The sequence below is a fragment of the Oncorhynchus kisutch genome, linkage group LG4 (genome assembly GCF_002021735.2).
Source record: "Oncorhynchus kisutch isolate 150728-3 linkage group LG4, Okis_V2, whole genome shotgun sequence".
Classification (NCBI taxonomy): Eukaryota; Metazoa; Chordata; class Actinopteri; order Salmoniformes; family Salmonidae; genus Oncorhynchus; species Oncorhynchus kisutch.
The window spans coordinates 49,736,943-49,762,414 of record NC_034177.2 but is presented as its reverse complement, the minus strand read 5'-3'; the positions used below and the strand labels follow the sequence as shown (position 1 = coordinate 49,762,414).

The following is a 25,472-nucleotide window of genomic DNA, read 5'->3' as shown; positions in this document are numbered from 1 at the left end:
TGCTATATGACAAGTTCATCAGTGGGTGATGAGGATGTTGGATAACAAGGTGGGGGCACAAAAAAACAGACATTCCCCCCCCTAATCTGTTTGTGGTAGATGTACACACACACACACACACAAACACACAGAGCCACTCAGCTCAGAGAAGTCAATTCAGATAGATACAGGTCAGCTCCTGAGCTCCATCAGTACCGTATTAACATTTTGAATAGAACATGAATAGGTTCATGCAACAATTGTTAGTACATCGAATCGCACCGAATCGTTTCAAACTAAAAGTATCGTTCCTGTATCGTATCAGAGCCCACGTATCTAGATGTGTATCAAATCGTGCTTGTAAGGAGGGAGAGATGCACATCCCTAATAACAATGCCTGTCCCTAACATATCTGTGATTGTCTATCTCACAGGCGCTACATCCTTACGCTAAAGGACTATCCCAACTACTACATCTATGAGCCGTGGAGTGATGAATGGACTACCCTAAGCCCATGATCAACCACGCAGAGGTCAGCAGGCTCAATGTAGTATCTGGGATCTACATCTGTTTATGTTAGTTACTGTGCTGTTACTAAGCAGTAATGCATTACGGCAGTGTTACGTTACTACACCTAATAGGAAATGCACATGCGCACTGGAATGCCAGGAACTGTAGAGCTCGAGGGGTTTTGACTAAACGAAAACTAACTGTACTCCCGTCTCCTGCCTGGTCATTTCTCCACAACACAAATATTACAGTGGCGACGAGGTGATTAAACTACATAAACGGACATTGCTTGAAGGGAAGAATGTTGCGTGAGTAATGAAACTCAAAATAATTATGTAATTCGTCAGTTATTTTTTATTTTCTTTCGCCAGTAGAGAAGGCTAAGCACTGCTAGCACTGGAGCTGCCAAGTAGCAAGACTATTGGAGTCCAGAATAGCGACACTGCCCTCTGGTGGTTAAATAAAAGAAACTGTCATTGAACTCATTGGAATTAGTTGATCTCAGTGGAGAAATATTGTCCAAAAAAAAGGAAGAAGGAACGTAACACGGTGTGTACATTATTACAAATGAGTGCAGTGAATGAAGTAATTGCAGAAACATCTGAAGTGAAGAAGTAGATGAATATTCAGAAAATTAAGGAATATAAGGAAACTGAACAATTAACTGAAAATGGCAACCATTGGTCGAGTACCAGAGTTTGAGGCTACAAAAGAGGATTTTGATTCCTATTTGGAGCGTTTTGAGCGTTGGCTGGCTGCAAATGAAATTAAAGATGGAAAGAAAGCAGACGTATTTCTCAGTGTTTTGGGTCCAACTGAGTATGGATTGCTGAAAGGTCTCATTGAACCAATGAAAGCAGTGGAATTGAACTATGCAGAACTGACTGAAACTCTTTCAAGGTATTTCAAGCCTAAGCCAATTCTCATTGCAGAACGTTTCAGATTTTACCAACATCACCAGAGTCAAGGGGAAACCGTGGCTGACTACATCCTTGCTTTGAAAAGGCTGGCAAGTACATGTGAGTTTGCACGATTTCTTGATGATGCTCTCAGAGACAAGTTTGTATGTGGTCTCACAGGTGAAGCATATCACAGAAGGCTCCTGTCAGAGAAGGACCTGACCTTTAAGAAAGCCTGTGATATAGCACTTGGACTCGAGCTTGCCCACAGGGATACTATTGAGCTATCGGGACATGCAGAATGTCAGAAAGGTGTTCACAAGGTCAGTGATGCACGTGGTAAAAAAAGCTCACAAAAGTCACACTTTTTTCAGTCCCGTCCTCAAGGTTACACAAGAACAAAGCAGCCCACATCTCAAAGGTCTAAGCCAAGTTGCTACAGATGTGGGGGAGATAATCATCAGCACGGTGAATGTCGATTCCAAAAGGAAAAGTGCCACAATTGTGGAAAGGTTGGACATATACAGAGAGTGTGTAAAGCCTCGAAACGCACAGCAAGAGCGCACAAAGTGTCAGACGAGGAACAAGAAGAGGAAGGTACAACTGAAACAGTAGTGGAACTGTTCACAGTGTACACAGCTCAACAACTAAAAGATAGATTCCATCTCAACATGGAGTTAGCGGGAAAACCAGTAAAAATGCAGCTGGACATCGGAGCGTCTGTATCTCTGGTTCCAGAGAGACTCTACAAAGAAAAACTGAAAGAGTGCCCTCTTCAGCCCGCGTCCATCCACCTTTCTTCATACACTGGTGACACTATTCCTGTGTTAGGGCAGATCCAGGTACCAGTCCGGTATGAGGGGAAGGAGTGGACGCTACCGCTTGTCATTGTTAAAGAAGAAAAATCAGCCTTGCTAGGCAGAAACTGGCTACAAAAGATCAAGTTGAACTGGGGAGAAATCTTCAGTCTCAGAAATGACAACCAGTGAGTCAGGCAACACTCACTAACATGCTGGAGACGCACAAAGAACTTTTCAAAGATGGCTACGTTGAAATACAAGACTTCACAGCAAAAGTCAGAGTGCAAGAAGGAACCAAGCCTATCTTTCACAGGACCGCCTACAGAAGAATAACATAATCACGAAAGTAGCGAGGAGCGACTGGGCCGCTCCGATTGTTGTAGTCCCAAAGAAAGACAAGACCGTCAGAATGTGCGTTGACTACAAGGTCACAGTAAATCGCTGCATACTACCAGAGGAATATCCACTACCAAACGCTGAAGATCTGTTTGCCACTCTAGCTGGTGGGAAGGTTTTCAGTAAGCTGGACCTGGCATTCGCTTATCAGCAACTGAAGCTGGATCCGGAGTCAGAACAGTATCTGACCATCAATACACACAAGGGGCTATTCAGATTCAATCGCTTGGCCTATGGAATCTCGACAGCTCCAGCGATATTCCAACAAACAATGGATCAGATCTTGGACGGTATAGACCATGTTGTGTGCTTCATGGACGACATCCTCGTGTCAGCACCAACCATTGGAGAGCACCTTGTAGTGCTGGACAAAGTGATGTCAAGACTGGAGAAATACGGAGTGAGAATGAAACGCAGCAAGTGTGTGTTCCTCCAGGACTCAGTGGAGTATCTCGGATACAAGATTGATGCACAAGGCCTGCACCCAACCAACAGCAAGGTGGAAGCAATCGTAAATGCTCCAGCACCCACAAATATCTCATTTTTGGGGCTCCTGAACTATTATGGAAAGTTTGTGGCAAACTTGTCCACATTGTTGCATCCGCTTCACCAACTGCTGCAGGACGTTACAAAGTGGAATTGGTCCCCACAATGCGAAGAAGCATTCAAGACTTGCAAACAGCGTCTGCTAAAGAGCAAGTGGCTTGCCCACTATAACACAGAGATGAAGCTGAGACTTGCGTGTGATGCATCTCCATACGGAGTAGGAGCCGTCATCTCACATGTTCTACCGTCAGGTGAAGAACACCCTATTGCATTTGCATCACGGACTCTGTCACCAAGTGAGAAAAATTACGCTCAAATTGAGAAGGAAGCCCTGAGCATAATATTCGGAGTGAAGAAGTTTCACAAATACCTCTACGGAAGGAAGTTCCAACTGCTGACAGATCACAAGCCTCTGTTGGCCATCCTTGGACCAAAATCAGCTATACCAACCCTTGCTGCACTTCAAATGCAACGTTGGGCTCTGATATTGTTAGCCTACGACTACGAGATTGAGTACAGACGATCCAGTGATCACGCAAATGCCGATGCACTATCAAGACTACCATGCAATAGTGACTCCGACAGTGAAGATGATAGAGCAGTCTTCCAGATCTCTCTCATTGATGAACTGCCCATATCTGCTTCTGACATAGCAGAGGAAACAAGGAAAGACCCAGTGCTTTCCAAAGTCTTGGACTTAACATTAGGTGGTTGGCCAACCTTCGTAAATGACGATAACCTTCGTCCATTCATCGACAAGAAAGACCAGTTGTCCACTGATCAAGGGTGTGTTCTGTGGGGATCAAGGGTGGTGGTACCTCACAAATTCCAGAGGAGACTGCTATCTGACCTGCATGAGGGACATCCAGGGATCACTCGAATGAATGCACTCGCTCGCAGTTATCTGTGGTGGCCTGGACTGGATCAGGACATTCAACAGCATGTAGGCCACTGCTCACCTTGTGAAGCTGTTCGCAACAAGCCTGCTGCTGCACCTCTTCATCCATGGTCCTGGGCTGCTACACCTTGGGAACGCATCCATGTGGATTACGCCGAAATTGACAAGCAACATTTCCTTGTTGTCGTCGATGTCCATTCCAAGTGGATGGAAGTGTTCCCTACTCAACTGACCACAGCTGAGAAGACCATCAATCTTCTCAGACACCTGTTTGCATCCTTTGGACTAGTCAAGGAGCTCGTATCGGACAATGCCCCCCCGTTCACGTCAAACGATTTTGAAATGTTTCTCAAGAACAACGGAGTAAGGCACATCCTGTCACCACCTTACCATCCGGCATCAAATGGAGCAGTGGAGAGAGCCGTGCAAACCTTTAAGAAGGCCTGGACTAGACTCGAGGTTCAGTCTGTGCCCATCCACCAAAGGCTTCCCCGGTTCCTGTTTACTTACCGTAACACCCCACACACAGTAACGGAATGTACACCAGCTGAACTGTTTCTGAAACGCTAACCACGTACCCGCCTGACATTGTTGAAACCAGACTTGTCAAGCACTGTGGCAAAGAACCAGCTACAGCAGAAGAAAGCTCATGACAGACACTCAAAGACTGTCAGAGAATTCAAAGAGGAAGAGAGGGTGATGGTACGTGATTTCAGACACCCCAAGCGCCTGTGGAACTCAGGTGTGATCTTGCAACGCAGAGGACCTTTGACTTACCAAGTCCAAATTGGTCATCGCCAGGTCAACGTTCATGTGGATCATCTGCTACGGTCCAATGCCCCAGCAGAAGACATGCCGAGAGAACAAGAACAATAACGACCCCCAGGACTAATCTCCTGACTGTGGACGTACGGGAGAGACAGAGCCTGACCTTCCACCCGAACCTGGCCCACCACAGGAAGCCCAGGAGGAGCGGAGATATCCTATTCGACAGCGAAGGGCACCTCAAAAGCTTGACCTGTGAGTTGAGCTGGTTAAGGAGGTAACGGACAGTAAAACAAACACTTTAATATGTCCTAGATAAAAGGAAAGAAAAAGGACATTACCTGGGTTAGTTATTAGGACACAAACTGGATTTGTGCTGGGCTCTGAAAAGTCTGCTTCAACCCAGTAGTTGAAAAATGTTTAAGAATGCATTGTTCAGATATTGCATTAGTAGTTACCTAACATATTTACCTTGTTCTCTGGGAGTTAAACACTATGGGGGAGGAGTGTAGTATCTGGGATCTACATCTGTTTATATTAGTTACTGTGCTGTTACTAAGCAGTAATGCATTACGGCAGTGTTACGTTACTACACCTAATAGGAAATACACATGCGCACTGGAATGCCGGGAACTGTAGAGCTCGAGGGGTTTTGACTAAACGAAAACTAACTGTACTCCCGTCTCCTGTCTGGTCATTTCTCCACAACACAAATATTACACTCAACATAGAAAAGATGAAGGTCTTCCAGCAACTCTCCCACTCGTTCTCTTCTGATTCCACATCATGGTTCTCTCTCACAGTTCCTATTGAGAACTGAAGCAATTTGGCTCTTGATTCGGCCCACAACTCCACCACAATCCTCTAGCTAGTCATTTGACTCTTTTTGCATCCTGTTTTTACAAAGCACTTCTCCTGGCTTAATCTATGGACGTAGAGAGAGCCACCTAGTGGTTAAATGTTGTTGTTGTTTTTTTCTTTGGGTGTCCTGCATTACCATTTTTTCCGCTTTATGTTTTCATTCTGCCATCAGACGTTATGTAGGCTATTTCCAGTCAGTTGCTGCCATGGTAACAATGATGTAACGTGTGTGTGTGTGTGTGTGTGTGTGTCCATCAGGTCTCATGGCCTCTGTGCCCACCATCCAGGAAGAGGCAGTGCCGCCCCCAACAGACGACTTTTAGATAAGCAGCAGCACCTGTGGTATGTAGTTTTTTTTCATTTATAATTTAATTAACCAGGAAAGTCCTGGTCAAGAAAGCAGCATTTTCCAGGTTTTAGTTGCTGCTTTAGATTCACGTAAAAAAAACAACCTATGATTTGAAATTGAATGCATTAGTTTTCTTTTTTCAAAGTTTCAATGTATCAGCTAAACAAATACATGTCGTCTAACAGAAAGTGAAGGATACATGTACAGGAAAAAGACATGACCAATCTAAACTCTATTTAATGCAGTCACCCACACACACGTGGTCTGCCCAGTCCAACACTCTGAAGAGAGGCAGGCCCTCCGAACCATAGAGCACCCAGAAGTGCACCCACCCGAAACACCAGCACACCATCACTGCCCAAGGAGACAAGAGGCAACAACAGGAACAGCACAGGAGCAGTGGGAGGAACAGTCAGAGCAGCAGGCTGTTGAACAGCCAATGGATCTGCAGTGGCACACGATAACAAGACACTGGGTTGTTCTTTATTCTGAAATGTGAGACATTTTACTGGAACCTCTTCAGAAGTTATCACATTTCTGTCAAATAAAATCTTTCAATACTCTTTCTGTAGGCCAGGGATCATCAACGAGATTCAGCCATGTGCCAATTTTTGTCTTGAGTGGATGGTTGGGGGGCCGGAACATAATTACAAATCATTTGTAGGCTGCAAATTGACCGCAAAAAGCCCAAACAAATACAGTGGCTTGCAAAAGTATTCACCCCCCTTGGCATTTTTCCTATTTTGCTGCCTTACAACCTGGAATTAAAATAGATTTTTGGGGGGGGTTGTATCATTTGATTTACACAACATACCTACGACTTTGAAGATGCAAAATATTTGTCATTGTGAAACAAACAAGAAATAAGGCAAAAAAAATGTGCTTGAGCGTGCATAACTATTCACCCCCCCCCCCCCCCCCCCCCCCCTAAGTCAATACTTAGTAGAGCCACCTTTTGCAGCAATTATCGCTGAAAGTCTCTTGTGGCATGTCTCTATAAGCTTGGCACATCTAGCCACTGGGATTTGTGTCCATTCTTCAAGGCAAAACTGCTCCAGCTCCTTCGAGTTGGATGGGATCCGCTAGTGTACAGCAATCTTTAAGTCATACCACAGATTCTCAATTGGATTGAGGTCTGGGCTTTGACTAGGCCATTCCAAGACATTTAAATGTTTCCCCTTAAACCACTTGAGTGTTGCTTTAGCAGTATGCTTAGGGTCATTGTCCTGCTGGAAGGTGGACCCTCCATCCCAGTCTCAAATCTCTGGAAGACTGAAACAGGTTTCCTTAACGAATTTCCCTGTATTTAGCGCCATCCATCATTCCTTCAATTCTGACCAGTTTCCCAGTCCCTGCCGATGAAAAACATGGTGTTCTCGGGTGATGAGAGGTGTTGAGTTTGCACCAGACATAGCGTTTTCCTTGATGACCAAAAAGCTACATTTTAGTCTCATCTGACCAGAGTACCTTCATCAATATGTTTGGGGAGTCTCCCACAGGCCTTTTGATGAACACCAAATGTGTTTGCTTATTCTTTTTCTTTAAACAATGGCTTTTTTCTGGCCACTCTTCCATAAAGCCCAGCTCTGTGGAGTGTAAGGCTTAAAGTGGTCCTATGGACAGATACTACAATCTCCGCTGTGGAGCTTTGCAGCTCCTCCAGGGTTATCTTTGGTCTCTTTGTTGCCTCTCTGATTAATCCCCTCCTTGCCTGGTCTGTGAGTTTTGGTGGGCGACCCTCTCTTGGCATGTTTGTTGTGGTGCCATATTCCACGTTTTTTTTTGGCTATAGTTTTTTGCACCACCAGACACTTTGATTCGTGAGTGAAAAACTGCCTTAGGACTACAGTAAAACCTCAAAGATACAAACCTTAGATTTACCAACTGACCGGTCAAGCGAGCAGGCAATATTAACATGGATGTTTTTTTTGTTATCCCCCCCCCCCCCCACCCCCCCATAAAAAAAACACATTAAAACAATAACACATTCATGTAAAATACGCAATTCATATGTTCTATAAATTTCAGTGTTTCTAACAACCTCCATTCGTGATCTGAGCTTCTACTGTCATTCATCTGTTTGTCCTCTGTATGATATTTTGACTTCGATCACAACCATGTCGTTGGTTTAGAAACAAATATTTTGCCGAAAGATCCCGTAATGATAATAGTGTCTATACTAATACAATAAGAACTAGTTCCGCAAAGTACCATGTGTATAAAAGATTTGTATTAATTCCCGCTATATTCTGTTTATATTTGCACATCTATCAGCCCTGTGTGTATATTATACTGTATATATTACCATAATACACGTTTTCTTTGTTTGCACTGTTCTGTCTGTGGATCTGCCCAGAAAGGGATGAGTTTTGCCTAATGTATTAAGTACATCAGGACAGCCATTTTGCATTCTTGCGTTGCATACTTAAATTGGCTATAAATAAGTCTTTAGGATATACTGACAGAGGTCAACTTCATTTATATTTCCCGTTAACATCTAAAGCTTGTCATTATTTGTCAGTCACCAAATATTGTACATTCCATGCCAAAAAAGAGTACATTCACTATAATAAATAAAAAAATCCCATGATGAGCTTTGTGAAACGTGTATGTAGTTGTATTTATTTGTTTTGTATAGTACAAAATAGTTTTATTTTCATTAAAGCGCTGATAGAATAGTGATCCACTCAGTCTTCGTGATTGTATCTGTATATGAACCTCTATACCTGATGCTGGACTTCACTGTCGATGGTAATAAATATAGTTAATTCATAGCATTGTATTTAAGCAATAAGGCCCGAGGAGGTATGGTATATGGCTAATATACCACGGCTAAGGGCTATTCTTACACACGACACAACGCGGAGTGCCTGGATACAGCCCTTAGCCGTGGTATATTGGCCATATTTCACAAACCTCCGAGGTGCCTTAATGCTACTATAAACGGTTTACCAACGTAATTAGAGAAGTAAAAATAACTGTTTTTTCATACCCATGGTCTGATATACCACAGCTGTCAGCCAATCAACATTCAGGGCTCGAACCACCCAGTTTATAATTGGTAGTAGGTAGTTACAGTACCACTTTTTCAGTACTGTGTTTCACCACTGGAGGGCCACATGCAGTAGGTTCTTAGCACAGAATGTGCTGAAAGCTTTGTACAGTGCAGGAGGTCTGGAACTGAACTTGGACCGCAGGTCATCTGCACTTCACTCGAACAACCCTTATTTTCTGAAAATGATTGTGGCTCATCAATGGTTATGTATCATTAATAGACTAATTAATAGACTCAATTAATCAACAATCCATCAACACTTTAGGGCCAAACTTTGGTTTATTGAAGTGGTAATCTCAGGTCAGTTATAGCAATAGAGGCTTGTTATGTAATACTGTACAGGTTGTAGTCTGGGAGGAGGATGAGAAGGATAAAGTTTAACAGTGCTTTGTTGACCAGCAGTAACCCTTATGCCATCTCCTCAGGGATCACTGCTAATGGTCTGAGTCCTCTCTCTCCCTCTCTCTTATCTATTTCTCTCTCTCTCTCTCTCTCTCTCTCTCTCTCTCTCTCTCTCTCTCTCTCTCTCTCTCTCTCTCTCTCTCTTTCTCTCTCTCCGTCTCTCTCTCTGTCTGTGTGTGTGTGTCTCTCCCTCCTCTCTGTGTCTGTCTCTCCATCTCACACTCTCTCGCCTCGCTCCCTGATATCAACTCTGATAGAAACAAATTCCTGAATGGTTCTGACGACCCGTCTGTTGCGGTGAACAGTAAAGAATAGAAGGATGAGGAGGGAGAAACGAGCTAAAGGCTGTCTTTAAGCTATCTGATACAGACCTGGCTGTCTTTAAGCTATCTGATACAGACCTGGCTGTCTTTAAGCTATCTGATACAGACCTGGCTGTCTTTAAGCTATCTGATACAGACCTGGCTGTCTTTAAGCTATCTGATACAGACCTGGCCCAGTGAAAGTGACATTCTAGCTTTCCCGTACAGTATAATTATCCTGGTTTGTAACTTGATAAAGTGAGGACAGGATTAGGATACCAAGAATAGGATATTGTGTCTATGAATGTACACAGGCCCGGGTTGTCAAACTTCTTACTGAGATTTTGCCCTCCTTTCTTTTTGGTGTGTCCAGTTATAAATGAACTGTGATGTACACACCCACCCCTGGCGTGGTATGCGTGTTAGTGGCCAGGGTTGTAGTGTGTAAAATGTGTGTGCATATCATGTCTTAAACAGTATTTTAGTGTGTAATGTGTGGACATGTCCACAGGGACAGCAAATCACATTAGAGGTAATAATGTAATGACCGCTTAGCACACTTGACCTCCTCCGCCATTTAAAAAAATTATACCGCCGACATACGTAAGCTGTTAATTCTCTCTGCTGCACCGGCTCACACATCACGTCACAGTCTGTTCAGAGTGAAGAGAAGAAGGCGTGGGTCATTCCATGGCGTGAGAACCAACCTAAACAACAACACAATGGAAGCCATGATGTTCTAAGCAGGGCCAGGGACCTTCCAAATCCTCCCTCCCTCAGACCAGGGATAAAAGGGAAGAAGGTTCTAGTTCAGCACTACAGCGGCTCCATTGATCCTAGCAGTCACCACTTCCCTTCCCTCAGTCTGGCCCTCCCTGTATACGGCTGCCTGGCCTGCGGAGGAGGAGGCAGGCAAACGGAGTAGAGCTGCATCGATTCAAGCCACCCATCATACAGGAGGCAGGGACTTACAGGAGGAGAACCTACCCAGCTAGGGCTGATGGGCTGGGGCTTGAGCGAGTGATTGAGTCACCCTATCGCCAGTCTCTTTACTGTCCACCTGCAGCCTGCACCTCCCCCCATCCTCCCATCCTCCTCCAGTCATTATTCTGGACCAGAGGGGGAGTACAAATACACAGAGAGGAGATAAGTGCCTGGGTGGAGCCCGTGGTGAAGAGAAGAGAGCTCTATACTGTGTGTGGGGAAAAGGAAAAATAAGCTGTCTTTAGCTTCAGGGTCCCTCTCTATCAGTGGTGTGGTGGTGTTGTTGTTGTTTTTTGTTGCTGATGCTGTTGCTGACGTGTGGGCCAGAGCGGATGGAGATTGAAAAGTCAGGACTGTGAATGATGCTCTGTTGAAAGGCGGAAGTGCTGTAATTGCCTGTTGAATCGACCAGTTCCTGGTCCATCTGCCTACCCTGCCCAGCCCAGCTGATGTTGCTCTACCTCAGTCTGGCCATGGAGTCCAACGAGGATGGGGAGAATTGGAGGGAGGAGGAGAATGGAGAGAAGTGGATGGAGGACCAGTGGGAGAAATGGTACAGTAGTATTTATATACTGTAGAGTTAAACCAGGGTCACATTCATTAGGGTAAAAAGTAACTAAATGTTTTTCAAAGGATAACTAAAACAAGTGTTTACCAGACAAGCGTTTATTTGCCATAAAGGTCTAGACTTCCTGGCAGTGACGTACAGTAATGCTAATGTAAGAGAGCACACTTTTTCCTGTCTCTCTCGGGCCTTCATGCAAACCCCAATGCACGCCTTTTTATTAAAGGGTTTAGAGCTTTTTGATGTCAGCACAGATGGTTGTCCACCTGGTTGTGCAACTGCCACCTACCATCAGGAGTATCAAGCAGTACCTCACTAAGGTGAAAGTGTGACCAAGTCGTTTGTCTGCAGAGAGCGACACCCATGTGTTTACTCTCTCATTGATGTGTGTAAAACCGTGTGCTCTGCCCTCGGCTCTCAGAGATGTTGAGTGACGGCGTGGTTTGTTTTCTGTAGTGTGGTGTGATGCGGTGTGTATGTCGTGTCCTCAGGCTGACCCATGACATCAGCCTGGAGGAGTTTGAGGACGAGGACCTTTCTCAGGTCACAGAGATCACTGATGAGGCTGGAGCCAGCCTTAACTTCGACGACCTTGACTCTCAAGTAAGCTAATCTACATGTACACACACAGTTTCAAAGTGTCAAATGTGCTCGGATCGCAATTTTGCGACTTTTCTATTGGTCCATTAAGCCAGGCAAGCTCAATCAAGCACAGATCAAGTATTTGAAATGATTTTGAATAGTATATGAACCCAGTGCACAGCGGGGTGCCAGCCTCAACTACGACAACCGGAATGACCAAGTAAGCTCCTCTGCACCAGTTTCCCCTCAACAAACTCCTCCCTCCCTTCTCGGACAACACACTGCCTGACTTCACTCTGTTGCAGTCCTGTTTTTCATAATATGAATATTCATAACAGAAGGTTGAGATATTGAGATAAATGTCGCTCCCCATTTGTATGCTTGATGTTATTTTGGGGCTGTCGCTATGAGATAGTAGCCGCAGCAGAAACAGAAGAGGCAGTAGAATCCAGAGTTAGTAGTCCAAAGTCACTAATCAGATTAATGACTGCAGGTGGGGATGGTCTTGGTACACATGTGTTCCAGAGCCGAGTAGATCTAACATGCCACATGCCATTAAAGCCTGGTCATCGCATCACTGGCCTCCGCCTTCAGCCCTGCAGGTATTCTACTCAACTAGCTGCTAGGGTGAACTGTCATTTTAGTATGAGTCAAACGGAGAACGTCAGACCATACATTAGCTCAGGGGAAGGTTGTATGACGTTGATGTACCGTACAGCAGGTCTGTGTGCATCTTAGTATTTTGTGGTTAAAGAAATGATTCCGTATTAACATTATCTTTAGATTTGACGTCAGTGTAAAGACAGTAAGGGTGTTACATGCTGCTGTTGTATACCTCACAGAACAGAACAGTAGCCTAGCTTTGCCTGTGTTTGTTTTCAGGGAGGTTTATCCTACTACAGTATGATTGAATTAGAATGGCATTACAGTGAGCATGAGCAGAGAACGAGCCACGGGCTCAGGCTGCTGATGTCATTGCCAGGCCGTGATTGACTAGCTCCCTCTCTGCTCTCCTCCTCCTCTTCCCCTCCCTTCCTTTTCTCCTCACTGAATCCTTTTCTCTCTCTCTCTCTCCACTCGCTCTCATTCTTGCTTTCTCCGCCTCCATCCCTCTCCCCCTCGACCTCACTGAATTATTCTCTCTCTATCTGCTGCAACACTGCTGCTTGGCTCTTCCCAGGACCATGTGACGTGGCCAGCCAGTAGCGAGGCGGGGAAGGCAGACGGGCGGGGGTTCAGGGAAGTGCAGGCGGAGATGCTCCACTTGGACCTGATCGATGCTGAGGGGGAGATCCAGGAGGAAGAGGAGCACTGGGGCCTGATCCATGGTTCCCTCGGCGACCACAGACTCAACCAGGAAGAGAGAGGGGCCGTCGTTCTAACTCCTGTCAGACAGCAGCAGCCCAATGTGATAGAATTCAAATCTGCTGAATATCCAGTCGCTATGGATACGTACAGGCCCAAGAGACCCACCACACTAGCGCTGTTTCCACAGGTGCAGCCTCAGCCTCCTCAGCCTCCCAGGACTCAGGTGGGGACTGTTTATTTCTACCCTCTGTGATGACACGACATCATCACATCATCTGTTTGGTTCATATAATATTGGATTAGCTATAGAATGGGATCTGTAAAGAGGCATTAAAGGGGCTGCTTCTATATCTTCCCTGGGATGACAGGCAGATCATGTACTGTATCATAGATCATATTAGGTTTGTTTGAAATATGAGATTCGATAGGATGGGATCTGTATAAGAGCAGTATAGAAGCTGGTAGCTTACACGCAGCACCAATTTACAGTAAAGATCCTGCTTATTTTCTCCTCTGTTTTTACAGATCGTCTGTTTGGTTTAAATAATTAATGGGAGACCAGATAGAATTGAATCGGTATAGAATGGTATCTATGTCGAGGCAGCATGCCTTACCCAGGCACCAATATAAATATGGATTCCCTTTTAATGTAATGTAAGCAATATGTCTACAGTGTGTATTTGTGTCGTTAAATGGAAATATTTTCCTTTCACATTTGCAGCCACTGTATATCAGAAAATCATAAAGCTGGGACGGTTGTGGTTCTCGATCGAAGCATTGTAACAGTAGAGGAAATGTTAATGCGTGTGATAATGAATGTGCTCTTTCTCTCTCGACGAAGCCCATGCTTACGACTGTGTTTGTGGCATGTGCTCCGTGTGACTGCTGTCCTGGATCTTTGCTGTCTGTAAACAGCGCACCCTTCTGTCCCTCTGTGAGTCTGTCGGCTTCCCCGCCAGCTGAATGGCATCAGACAGGGAAGGAAGGGTGTGTGTGCTCTGCTGACTAGGGATTACGATGGAAAGGACAGGTACATCAGTGTCAGTCCAAGGATAGGGCCGTTTACAATGGCAATCCTATGTAGAGTGTCTAAACGAGTGAGGATCTGTTCACTCATCTTTCATCCATTGCATCCTCATGTTGATCTTTATGAAACGTCTTTGATCTTTCCCTCAGAATAGACCTCTTGCCAGAATTAGATTTTGTAGGTTATTATTTTGTAGTAAAATAAAAAAAAGGGTTTATTATTGCTTGGATGCTTTGATACAGTCCAGTGAGCTTCAGACCTGTCTTCATTGAAGACGTATGCGACGGGGAGAGGGCTGTCATTTCTCTGGAGGAGATTTGGAATGATCTTAGTAATTGCCCACAATGCTCTGCACGACCAAATACTCTACAGTCTCTAGTAGTAGAGTGCAGACTGCAGTTTGAATGTTTGACGATTTCATCTTTTAACCTAAGCCATTGGTAGGATTATTGTAGTGTATGTACTGTATGTATGATATATGTACCCACCCAAACAACTCCACCCAGTTATAACTAGTTCAAATCAGGTGGAACCAGTTGAAACCGGTGATAATCAGACATAACCGCTTATAATCAGTTGTCACCAAAACATCAAGATGCTAAACAAGGAAATGTTTCAGAGAATCTGTTTCACAAGGACATTCACGAATGATGAGCACAATGTCTTTATGGCAGACTTCTGATTCAATTCAAAGAAGATCAGGATAAGGTGTGTGACCAGATGTCGGTTTGGATAAACTGCTACACTGACTGGTTAATCCTTACCCTGTCAAGGTCCCTTCCCATCAAATAACCTAACACCACATCCACTTTAGACTCAGACTCTGTCCGTCTGGCACTCTAGGCAGACTAAAGCAAATGCTAAAAAGTATTCAAAGGATTTTGAAAGTATGTGTTTTTGAACCCAGGTGTGGCCTGCGGAGGAAAGAGGGAGGCCCGGGATGTTATTCCCCTCTAGGAGGTGTAATTCCTACTTCTGGACATGTCAGACATGATCACGTGACTAACGTCTCTGTGTATGGCACCACAACACGACCTGACCTCAGAGCCCTGCTGCTGCTCGTGGTCTCACACTGTGTTGGGAAGGATTAGGCGAACTATGTTTGATGTCTCGCTCCTACTCTGTCTGAGTGTTAGCCTGGTACAGATGACAGAGACACTTGAGCTCAAGGACTGGGGAAACAGGTAGTGAAAGCTTGATTCAGATATTCTGGTCCCAGATCTGTTTGTGCTGTAGCAAGGCCTATTTTCACAGTCCTTGAGATTACATCCCCCCTCAAGATCAAGTGACTATAGCAGGGCTCTCCAACCCTGTTTCTGTAGGTTTTAGCTCCAAACCTAGTCTAGCGCCCCTGATTCTAGTAATAGTTAGCTGGTTGATAAACTGAATCAGGTTAGTTACAACTGGGGCGGAGTGAAAACCAACAGGAGGCTAGCTCTCCAGCAACAGGGTTGTAGAGCCCTGCTCTATACTATATCACACCCACTCAGGTTTCTAATGTGATCAAGGTGAACGATTACTTAGAAACTTTAGCCCCTTTGTTGAGACAAAAAAAACTGATTAGTTTGATTGTGAACAACATTTGCCAGCCATATGTCACCATGGCTGTTGCTGTCACTATGTGTCCCACCTTGTTACATCACGCTGTTGTGATGGATGGGTTGAGCCGTGTGTGTGTGTGTGTGTGTGTGTGTATGCTTGAGTATGTATGTAAGCTGCATTGGCCACATGCAGCTTATGGCGCACACGGCAGTTCAATTATCATTACAGTCATCACGGTTGTTTATTTGGGCTGAACACTTTTCTGACAATTAGGCTATTAGACGTGATGATACTACTCTAAACTATGCCGGTGCCATGTTGCCTGAGGCCTGAAGAGACCTGAATCTCTCAGAGCAATATGACTGATTATGGTGGTGTCGTGAATCGGATTACACAGTGGATGGTTATCAGTTGCCGGGGTTGGTTACTGTGGACAGGAGGCCAAGGGGGAGGGTGAAGTGTACCAAAGTTTGTGAAGCTACATGAGGAGTAACCTTACCTGAGACCTGAAGACTTCAACCAAAGGGATAACAGCTACCAAAATGATAACACAGTCTTGATAAACAGTCAGTCCCATGAATTCCAAAATGTCTTATTTTCATTTCATAAATAGAACTTGGAGCATTTCAACATCAAACCGTTCTATCAACACAAACCCGACGCACCAAAGAAACACACACACACACACCTACACACAGTTTCGCTCTCCTCCAGTTCCTGGCCACGGTAACCATGGTAACAGAGCCCGTTCCAGTGCCCAGCAGCAGCTGCATCACGACTGTGAGTCAGCATCATCACTGTGAATGGTCTCTATGACAGTGTGCTGCTGTGTAGTGTAACAGTCTTGATTTCCTCTTTATTGGCTAGCTCCTGATTCCTCTTCCTGGCAGCCGGATCAAATTGTGATGGTATGTGAGATGATGTCATCGGGGCTTGGTGAAGCCAGCAACCATATATTTAGATGGCTGTGATCTTGCGTTAACCGTAGTCCAAAGCCTCGTTCATCACTTGGCTGCAGGAAGCCTGGAACAGAGGCTAGGACTGGGTAGATGTGATTGACAGCTGAGACAAGTTGTTGATCATAGAGCCTGCTTGGCTAGAAAAGGGCTGTGGACTGACTGGGCTGGACTGTGTGGTAATAATAGAGAATAGAGAACAGCCGTCTTCTTAGGCAGAACAACCACTCATGCGTTTTAACAGCCACTCCTTTGTGTGTGTGTGTGTGTGTGTGTGTGTGTGTGTGTGTGTGTGTGTGTGTGTGTGTGTGTGTGTGTGTGTGTGTGTGTGTGTGTGTGTGTGTGTGTGTGTGTGTGTGTGTGTGTGTGTGTGTGTGTGTGTGTGTGTGTGTGTGTGTGTGTGTGTGTGTGGACGTGTCTAACTATTCTTGTGGGGACCAGAAGTCTAATGCTATTTCTATGGGGTTTAGGGTTAAGGTTAGAATTAGGGTTAGAATTATGTTTAGGGTTAGGAGCTAGGGTTCATTTGAGGGTTAGGTTTTTAGGTTAGGGTTAAGGTTGGGGTTAGGGTAAGGGTGAGAGTACAGATTAGGTTTAGGGTTAGGGGTTTGGGAAAATAGGATTTTGAATGTGACTGAATTGTGTGTCCCTACAAGGTTAGCTGTACAGACTGTGTGTGTACACACACTCTTAAAGGGTGATGTAAAGTTGATCAAATAAAAGTTACATCTAACTATCTTTCTCTCCTCTCTCGCTCTTCCTATCTCTCGATCTTTACCTCTCTCTGTCTGTAATATCGTTGTAGGACAAGGATACAATTAACAACAACTCATTTGGAAAGAAGGACACATGGAAGGAGAATCTGTCAAACTCAAACTCCTCCTCCCCCCACATAACAGGTGAGAATGGGATATTCACTGGTTTAAACCATTTACTGTACTTTCTTGTGAGAGTAATACCAACATTAACTTTGAACAAGGCATCAACGTTTCTGACCGGCAGAAGTGGAAGCGTTTAGAAAATGACAACTTTCAGTGGCATTTTTCTCAATATTTTTATTTCATTTGTGTCAATGTGCACAATGTAATTGCACATATGTCAACACTACAGTACAGTATTTTATTCAACTCCAATCTGCTAATCCCTTCATAAGGTGACCCTGACATGAACACTCACAGTCACAATCCTTCAAATGTTCAAGAAATAGAAAATATTAAAAGCCCAACATCTTCGGCGTTCAGTATGATACATACAATAAGAACATGTTGGCCCGGAAACCCAACAAATGGCTCTCATCCTGTAACTCTTTCCCATGCAGCACGGATACTGTTACTGTAGCTACATCCCTTATGATCCTTCAGCAGTTTGAGGCCTAGTTAATCATCTTTTGTTTTTGCTTGTGTTGTTGTTTTGTTTGTGTGTGTTAAAAAAGGCGATCTGACACCCACTAATGAGCAGGTCAATGATGAGTCTAAAGTCCAGCAGCACAACGATGGCTCTGTGGCCAAACAACCCCAACACAGAGGTAGAGTACCAGAGAAGGCAGTCAAGACATACAGCAAGGACTACTCCACGTTCATCTCACATGGACCGACAGAATCACGGGGCAGGCGGCGTGATGCAAAGCAGCGGGAGAAGAAGTCCTCCACTGCTCCACACAACCGGACGACAGCAGCAAAGCCGAAAGCAGACAGCGTGAGAGACAAAGCTGTGGATGGGGATAGGGATGGGAGCAGGGGGCGAGGAGGACAGGGGCATGGGCGGGGGTGCTGCAGTGAGGAGGAGCGCCAGCCGGAAGCCACGGAGGAGATCTACCTGACACCGGTACACCAGAAGAACACAGACACTGACCGTCCAGACTCTGACCGTCCCTTCCTGTCTCAGAGCAGCGAGGGCAATCGCATGTCAATCAGCTCTGACGCGGAGGGACCCCCAGCGTACACAAACACTGCCCTCCCCAACCGAACAAACCCCTCTATCAGCGAGGAGGACGAGGTCTACCTGCACCCCCCTGCACCTCCTCCACGTTCCTTCTCCATCTCCTCATGCTTTAGGCCATCTGACAGTGAGGGAGGGGAGCGGGAAAGGGGGTTGTGGGACAGGGGCTCTAAGTCTAGCTCTAAGGGTGAGTCGGGGGGATTGGGGGCCCTGCGGACTGCACACGCTCAGAGCTCCGAGGCCGACGGCCTCTCCTATGACTCTGTTAAGTACACCCTAGTGGTGGACGAGCACGCCAAGTTAGAACTGGTGAGCTTGAAGCAGTGCTACCAGAGCTACAGTGATGAAAGCGACACAGAGACGGTATATGAGTCAGCCAACGAGGAAGAGGACTATGAGGTGGATCACAACGAGCTGAAGAGAGAAAGGAAGTCATCACGTCTGTCGAGGGCTTCTTCGTCCTCTGAGGCAGGAGTTGGCGGGGGACCTCGAACACGCAAGTTCCGCAATGTGTTTGTGAACAGACATTTACACTCTTCTGGTGAGTTTTGTGTGGCTGGCTGCTGCCAATTACCCTCTTTTCCTCCTGAGGCAGACCTGGCTCAGGATAATGCTCATACTCAATTGTGTTGTAAATTCATTGAAACCATGTTTACCTTTCTGAAGACAAAGAGCTGAACTTACTTTCTTAATTCAAAGGAATTACAGAAGTTAGAATGCCCCATTTAAGATGATTGAAAGGCACTAAATTCAGCAAAGTTACTCCTGTATGGTAATCTTGTTTTGGCACTTTGTTATTCCATTTTTATCACAATGACCTAAAGCTCCTCTCCTGCCTTGTGTCCTCCAGGTGCGGAGTCCTTTGGCCTGTTCTCCTGTGTGTTGGATGGAGTAGAGCAAGAGCAGAGCCACAGAGCTGTGTTTAGGTGAGACGTTGTACGGTTTTACTCTTTATAAAAACTTGGTTTATATAAAAACTCATGAACAAGCCATTATAAATGAGTTATACGTAAGTGATAATCAACGATGAGCGTTCTATGGAAAAAGTTACATTATTTGCCAGAGAGTGCATAGAGCCACGGCAGCTAGCCTAGTGGTTAAGAGCATTGGTCCAGTAACTGAAACTTCACTGATTTGAATCCCCAAGCTGACTACGTGAAAAATCTATCGATGTGCCCTTGAGCAAGGCACATAACCATAATTGCTCCTGCAGGTCGTTTAGGATAAGATCGTCTGGTAAATGACATGTATATATATTTATACCACAGCGTTGATGAATACTGGCTCTGATTAGTTAGAAGAGCATTATAGAATGGACAATAAAAGCATATTTAACCATATAACGGAACAGTTGGAAAAGATATCAGGACACCTTGCAATCACGACACAATAAGCACCTACACATGCAAACCGTACAAAGTTACAGAAAGCTAAACCAACAACCGAACAAACCGAAATTGGATACAATGTAAAAGCAGGTCCAACGAGGAAAAAACTTAGCTAACTAGCTAGCATTGATTTGTTTTGCAGGGAGCATCTGATCACCTTATCGTGGTGAGTGATGAACACGAATCCTACTGTTGCAGTCTTGAGGCATGTGGAGCTACAGTTGAAATCGGACGTTTTTCACAATTCCTGACATTTAATCCTAGTAAATATTCCCTGTCTTAGGTCAGTTAGGATCACCACTCTATTTTAAGAATGTGAAATGTTAGAATAATATTAGAGAGAATCATTTATTTCAGCTTTTATTTCTTTCATCACATTCCCAGTGGGTCAGAAGTTTACATACGCTATATTAGTATTTGGTAGCATTGCATTTAAATAGTTAAACTTGGGTCAAATGTTTCGGGTAGCCGTTCCACAAGCTTCCCACAGTAAGTTGGGTGAACTTTGGCCCATTCCTCCTGACAGAGCTGGTGTAACTGAGTCAGGTTTGTAGGCCTCCTTGCTCGCACACGCTTTTTCAGTTCTGCCCACAAATGTTCTATTGGATTGAGGTCAGAGCGTTGTGATGGCCACTCCAATACCTTGACTTTGTTGTCTTTAAACCATTTTGCCAGAACTTTGTAAGTATGCTTGGGGTCATTGTCCATTTGGAAGACCCATTTGCGACCAAGCTTTAAATTCCTGACTGATGTCTTGAGATGTTGCTTCAATATACACACATAATTTTATTTCCTCATGATGCCATCTATTTTGTGAAGTGCACCAGTCCCTCCTGCAGCAAAGCACCCCCACAACATGATGCTGCGACTCCCGTGCTTCATGGTTGGGATAGTGTTCTTCGGCTTGCAAGCCTCCCCCTTTTTCCTCCAAACATAACGATGGTCATTATGGCCAAACAGTTATATTTTTGTTTCATCAGACTAGAGAACATTTCTCCAAAAAGTATGATCTTTGTCCCCATGTGCAGTTGCGAGCCGTAGTCTGGCTTTTTTATGGCGGTTTTGGAGCAGTGGCTTCTGCTGAGCGGCCTTTCAGGTTATGTCGATATAGGACTCGTTTTACTGTGGATATAGATACTTCTGTACATGTTTCCTCCAGCATCTTCACAAGGTCCTTTGCTGTTGTTCTGGGATTGATTTGCACTTTTCGCACCAAAGTACGTTCATCTCTAGGAGACAGAACGCATCTCCTTCCTGAGCGGTATAATGACTGCTTGGTCCCATGGTGTTTATACTTGCGTACTATTGTTTGCACAGATGGTATCTTCAGGCATTTGGAAATTGCTCCCAAGGATGAACCAGACTTGTGGAGGTCTGCACATTCTTTTCTGAGATCTTGGCTGATTTCTTTTGATTTTCCCATGATGTCAAGCAAAGAGGCACTGAGTTTGAAGGTAGGCCTTGAAATACATCCACAGGTACAACTCCAATTGACTCAAATTATATCAATTAGCCTATCAGAAGCTTCTAAAGCCATAACATCATTTTCTGGAATTTTCCAAGCTGTTTATAGGCACAGTCAACTTAGCGTGTGTACACTTTTGGCCCACTGGAATTGTGATACAGTGAATTATAAGTGAAATAATCTGTCTGTAAACAATTGTTGTAAAAATGACTTGTGCATAATCAGGACATTGTGCATAACGCACAAAGTAGATGTCCTAACCAACTTGCCAAAACTATAGTTTGCTAACAAGAAATTTATGGAGTGTTTGAAAAATGAGTTTTAATGACTCCAACATAAGTGTATGTAAACGTCCCTACTTCAACTGTATGCTGTCAAATACTCCCACAGTTCTAGACTAATTTGACCAGTTGTTTTCAGCAAATTATATTTTTTTATTTGGTTGTCATATTGGCAGGTTTGTAGCAAAAAACGATTTAGCTAGCTTCTAATTTAGCTAGCTTCTAATTTAGCTAGCTTCTAGCCTAGTGTTTGATATGTATTGAGATCTACTTGTAATGACCAGTGCCAAATGTCCTGAGAAGAAGGCAAACTTTCCTAGCTATGCCAGGCAAAATCTAGCGTTTTCAGCTCATTGTCATGGATGTATCCAAATGAATGTCAATAGAAAACAGCTACTTTGCTGTTATTCTGGCTGAAGAGGTCGTGACTGTGTTAGCTGTAGCTAGCTAGCAAGCAAGGGATAGTGTAGTGGTCTAAGGCACTGCATCGCAGTGCTAGCTGTACCACTAGAGATTCTGGGTTTGAGTCCAGGCTCTGTCACAGCTGGCCACGACCGGGAGACCCATGGGGTCAATTGCACAATTGTTTCTGGTTTAGGGGAGGGTTTGGCCGGCAGGGATATCCTTGTCCCATCGTGCTCTAGCGACTCCTGTGGTTTGCTGGGCGCATGCATGCTGACATGGTCGCATGTTGTACGGTGTTTCCTCCGACACATTGGTGCAGCTGGCTTCCGGGTTGGGTAAGCAGTGCAGCTTGGCAGGGTCGTGTTTCGGAGGACGCATGGCTCTCGACCTTTGCCTCTCCCGAGTCCATACGGAAGTTGCAGCAATGGGACAAGACTGTAACTACCAATTAGATATCCCAAAGTTTGGGAGTAACAAGTAAATACATTTTTCCGTTGATATCTTCATTTATATAAGCAAACTTTCTATTTTTTTGGTTGCTAGAGACGCCATCCAGTCGTTCATTCGATTAGTTCATTCATTCTTTATGTTCCGTTGCCATCCTGCTGCTGGCAGCGTTCTTATCCCGCTAACACAGTCATGACCTCTGCAGCCAGAATAACAGCAAAGTAGCTGTTTTCTATTGACATTCATTTGGATACATCCATAACAATGAGCTGATAATGACCAATTTTGCCTGGCATATAGCTAGGAAAGTTTGCCTTCTCGTCAGGACACTCGACGCTGTTCATTACAAGGAGATCGGATTGCATCAAACACTAAGCTAGAAGCTAGCTAAATAGTTTGTTGCTAGCAAACCTGCCAATATGACAACCAAATTCTAAAAATATCAGTTGCTGAAAACAGCTGGTCAAACTTGAAACGTGGGAGGATTTGACAGCACTTGCGTGCAACAGTAGCCGGGACCAGAGGAATTCATGTTTATCACTCACCACATCATGAGATGTACCCAAAAAATGTAAATTCATGTTTATCACTCACCACGTTAGGTCATGAGATGTACCCAAAAATGTGTCTCTGCAAAAAGAAATCAATGCTAGCTAGCTATGTTTTTTCCCTGTTGGACCCGCGTTTACAATGTTTCCAACTTCAGTTTGAGTGGTTGTTTGTAGCAAGTACGGTCCGAATGTATCTGCGCTTATTGTGCCATGATTGCAAGGTGTCCCAACATCTTTTCCAACTGTCCCGATATATTTTCCAACTGTCCCATCTGGTTTAAATGTCCACTCTAGAATGCCCTTCCAGCCAATCATAAACGACTATTCAACAATGCTATGGTAAAAAATTATTGGAATTACTTTGTCTTGGGCCTAACAATACCGTGCCAATATATCCCCTCCAAACACCGGCTCAAGCCCTAGAATGGACTTCTAGCCAATCAAAGACGAGTACTCAACAACGCTGTGATATAAATATTTATAAATGCTTGAAGCAATCTTACATAGGGTCCTCCTTCAAGTACCGAACAAACACATTAGAGATTCATTACATGGACTAATATCAAACATAACATCATAGTGGTCAGTGTGATTAACACCTCTTTAAGCAAGATATTGCAAAACACACTTTGTAAATACATTTGATTGATTTATTGATTGAATGATTAACCATGCTGTCTGTGTGATTAACAGGTTTGTCCCTCGCCATAGCGATGAGCTGGAGCTAGAAGTGGATGACCCTCTGCTTATGGTGGTTCAGGCTGATGATCTGTGGTGTAAGGCCTACAACATGAGAACTGGGGCCTGCGGCATCTTCCCTGCCTACTACGCTGCCAAGGTCACCCAGGAACCCATCAAAGGTATTAAATATGGTTTACACTGTTTATGATCGTTTATTTAATCCATTAGACAGGCTTTGAACACAGCAAGGGTACTGTCATCAATACACTTTGGGCATCAGTGTTTGGTTATAGGATCAATATAGACGTTCTATGAAATGCATTCAATTCATTAGCCTGAGTGCAAGTCTGTGCCCTCTTGCCAACTCCTTGTCCCTTATTGTCATGCCAAACATGTTTGCCCATAGGAGTAGGCATTTTGGCAAGAGAGTTCAAACAGTATAGGATGGATAGGCTCTTTAAATAGCCTGATTTGGCTTTGAATGAACCTCTACTGAATAATATGCTGACAAATAGAACTCTAAGTGTGTCTTTGCCCTTGCCTTTGTCTTACCCTATCTCCGTTAGATAACAAAGATGACTGGGTAGACAGGTTCCGAGTGAAGTTCCTGGGTTCTGTTAACGTACCCTACCACAAAGGCAACGATGTGCTTTGTGCTGCTATGCAAAAGGTACAGTATCCGCCCCCCCAAGGTGGTGTGTTGGGGTTGGTAATCTAAACCATAATTTCACAATCCTCAATTGGAAGAACAACACAGACGGAAGGGGATTAGAATGCCTATTGTACTTACAGCAAAGTCTGAGAACGGACTGGCTTCTTTAAAACCTGAGTGGATATGCTGACGTGCACATGTAAGCAATCAAGCTGTGCTATTGTTTTCGTCAACAGGTTGCTAACAACCGCCGGATGACCATGCAGCCCCCCTCTGCATGTATTCTGGAAATCAACCTGAAGGGGGTGAAAATCATTGTGCAAGATGAATGTAGGACCTCGGAAAGAGTATGTCCTCTCTTACACACTCAAATGCCCTTTTTATTGATATCCGTGTTCACAATGCCTCACTCTTATTAGTTTATGCATCCGTGTTCAAGGCGTATGTAGATTCTCATTTCGATTAGCTAGATACAGGTTGTGATAAGGAATGTTCCAGTCAGACCAAAGTTAATCCTGTAAGTCATACATTAGTCATAGTCCCTAATGCGTTTGTCATACATTGGAAAATACAAGTCTGGAGTATTTCTGTAGGCATGGAAAATACAGTATAACTAGACCTTTTTAAAGCAGGGTTCAAACAAGGTTCAAAACGAGGTTAAGTATGACTAGATCTTTTCAAAACAGTCTTGGGTGGAAAGCAGCAGTCATTTAGCAGGGTGGACATTTCCCTCATGGGATACTGTGGTCCTGTGGTCGGTGGCATAACCCCTCTTGCATAATGACCACTTAGTCTTAAGACTTTTTAATCCTCCTCACTCGTGGTTCCACCCGTGTGTCCCATTGGACTGGCTTACTGTATGAGTACACTCTCAGACACAGACGATAGGGTCTGAGCCTAACATTATGTTCTGTTCTTACCGAGGTGTGGTGTATGGT

The 25,472-nt window shown here is 44.4% G+C and overlaps 1 protein-coding gene and 1 long non-coding RNA gene across 2 annotated transcripts in view; both read left to right on the top strand.

Moving 5' to 3' along the window:
- The first annotated feature begins 665 nt into the window (after positions 1-665).
- Positions 666-6,718, top strand: LOC109888721 (uncharacterized). The gene is made up of 3 exons (XR_002255189.2): positions 666-797; positions 5,913-5,996; positions 6,249-6,718. It is a non-coding gene; the product is annotated as an uncharacterized LOC109888721 (long non-coding RNA).
- A 3,904-nt stretch (positions 6,719-10,622) lies between these two features.
- mapk8ip1a (mitogen-activated protein kinase 8 interacting protein 1a) overlaps positions 10,623-25,472 on the top strand; it is a 17,282-nt gene continuing 2,432 nt past the window's right edge. Inside the window, exons 1-9 of the mRNA XM_020480066.2 lie at positions 10,623-11,299; positions 11,803-11,914; positions 13,074-13,424; positions 17,532-17,625; positions 18,159-19,205; positions 19,515-19,590; positions 23,895-24,061; positions 24,449-24,552; positions 24,771-24,881. Of these exons, the coding sequence (XP_020335655.1) occupies positions 11,196-11,299; positions 11,803-11,914; positions 13,074-13,424; positions 17,532-17,625; positions 18,159-19,205; positions 19,515-19,590; positions 23,895-24,061; positions 24,449-24,552; positions 24,771-24,881 (2,166 nt within the window). The 5' untranslated portion in view covers positions 10,623-11,195. The remainder of the gene's footprint in view (positions 11,300-11,802; positions 11,915-13,073; positions 13,425-17,531; positions 17,626-18,158; positions 19,206-19,514; positions 19,591-23,894; positions 24,062-24,448; positions 24,553-24,770; positions 24,882-25,472) is intronic.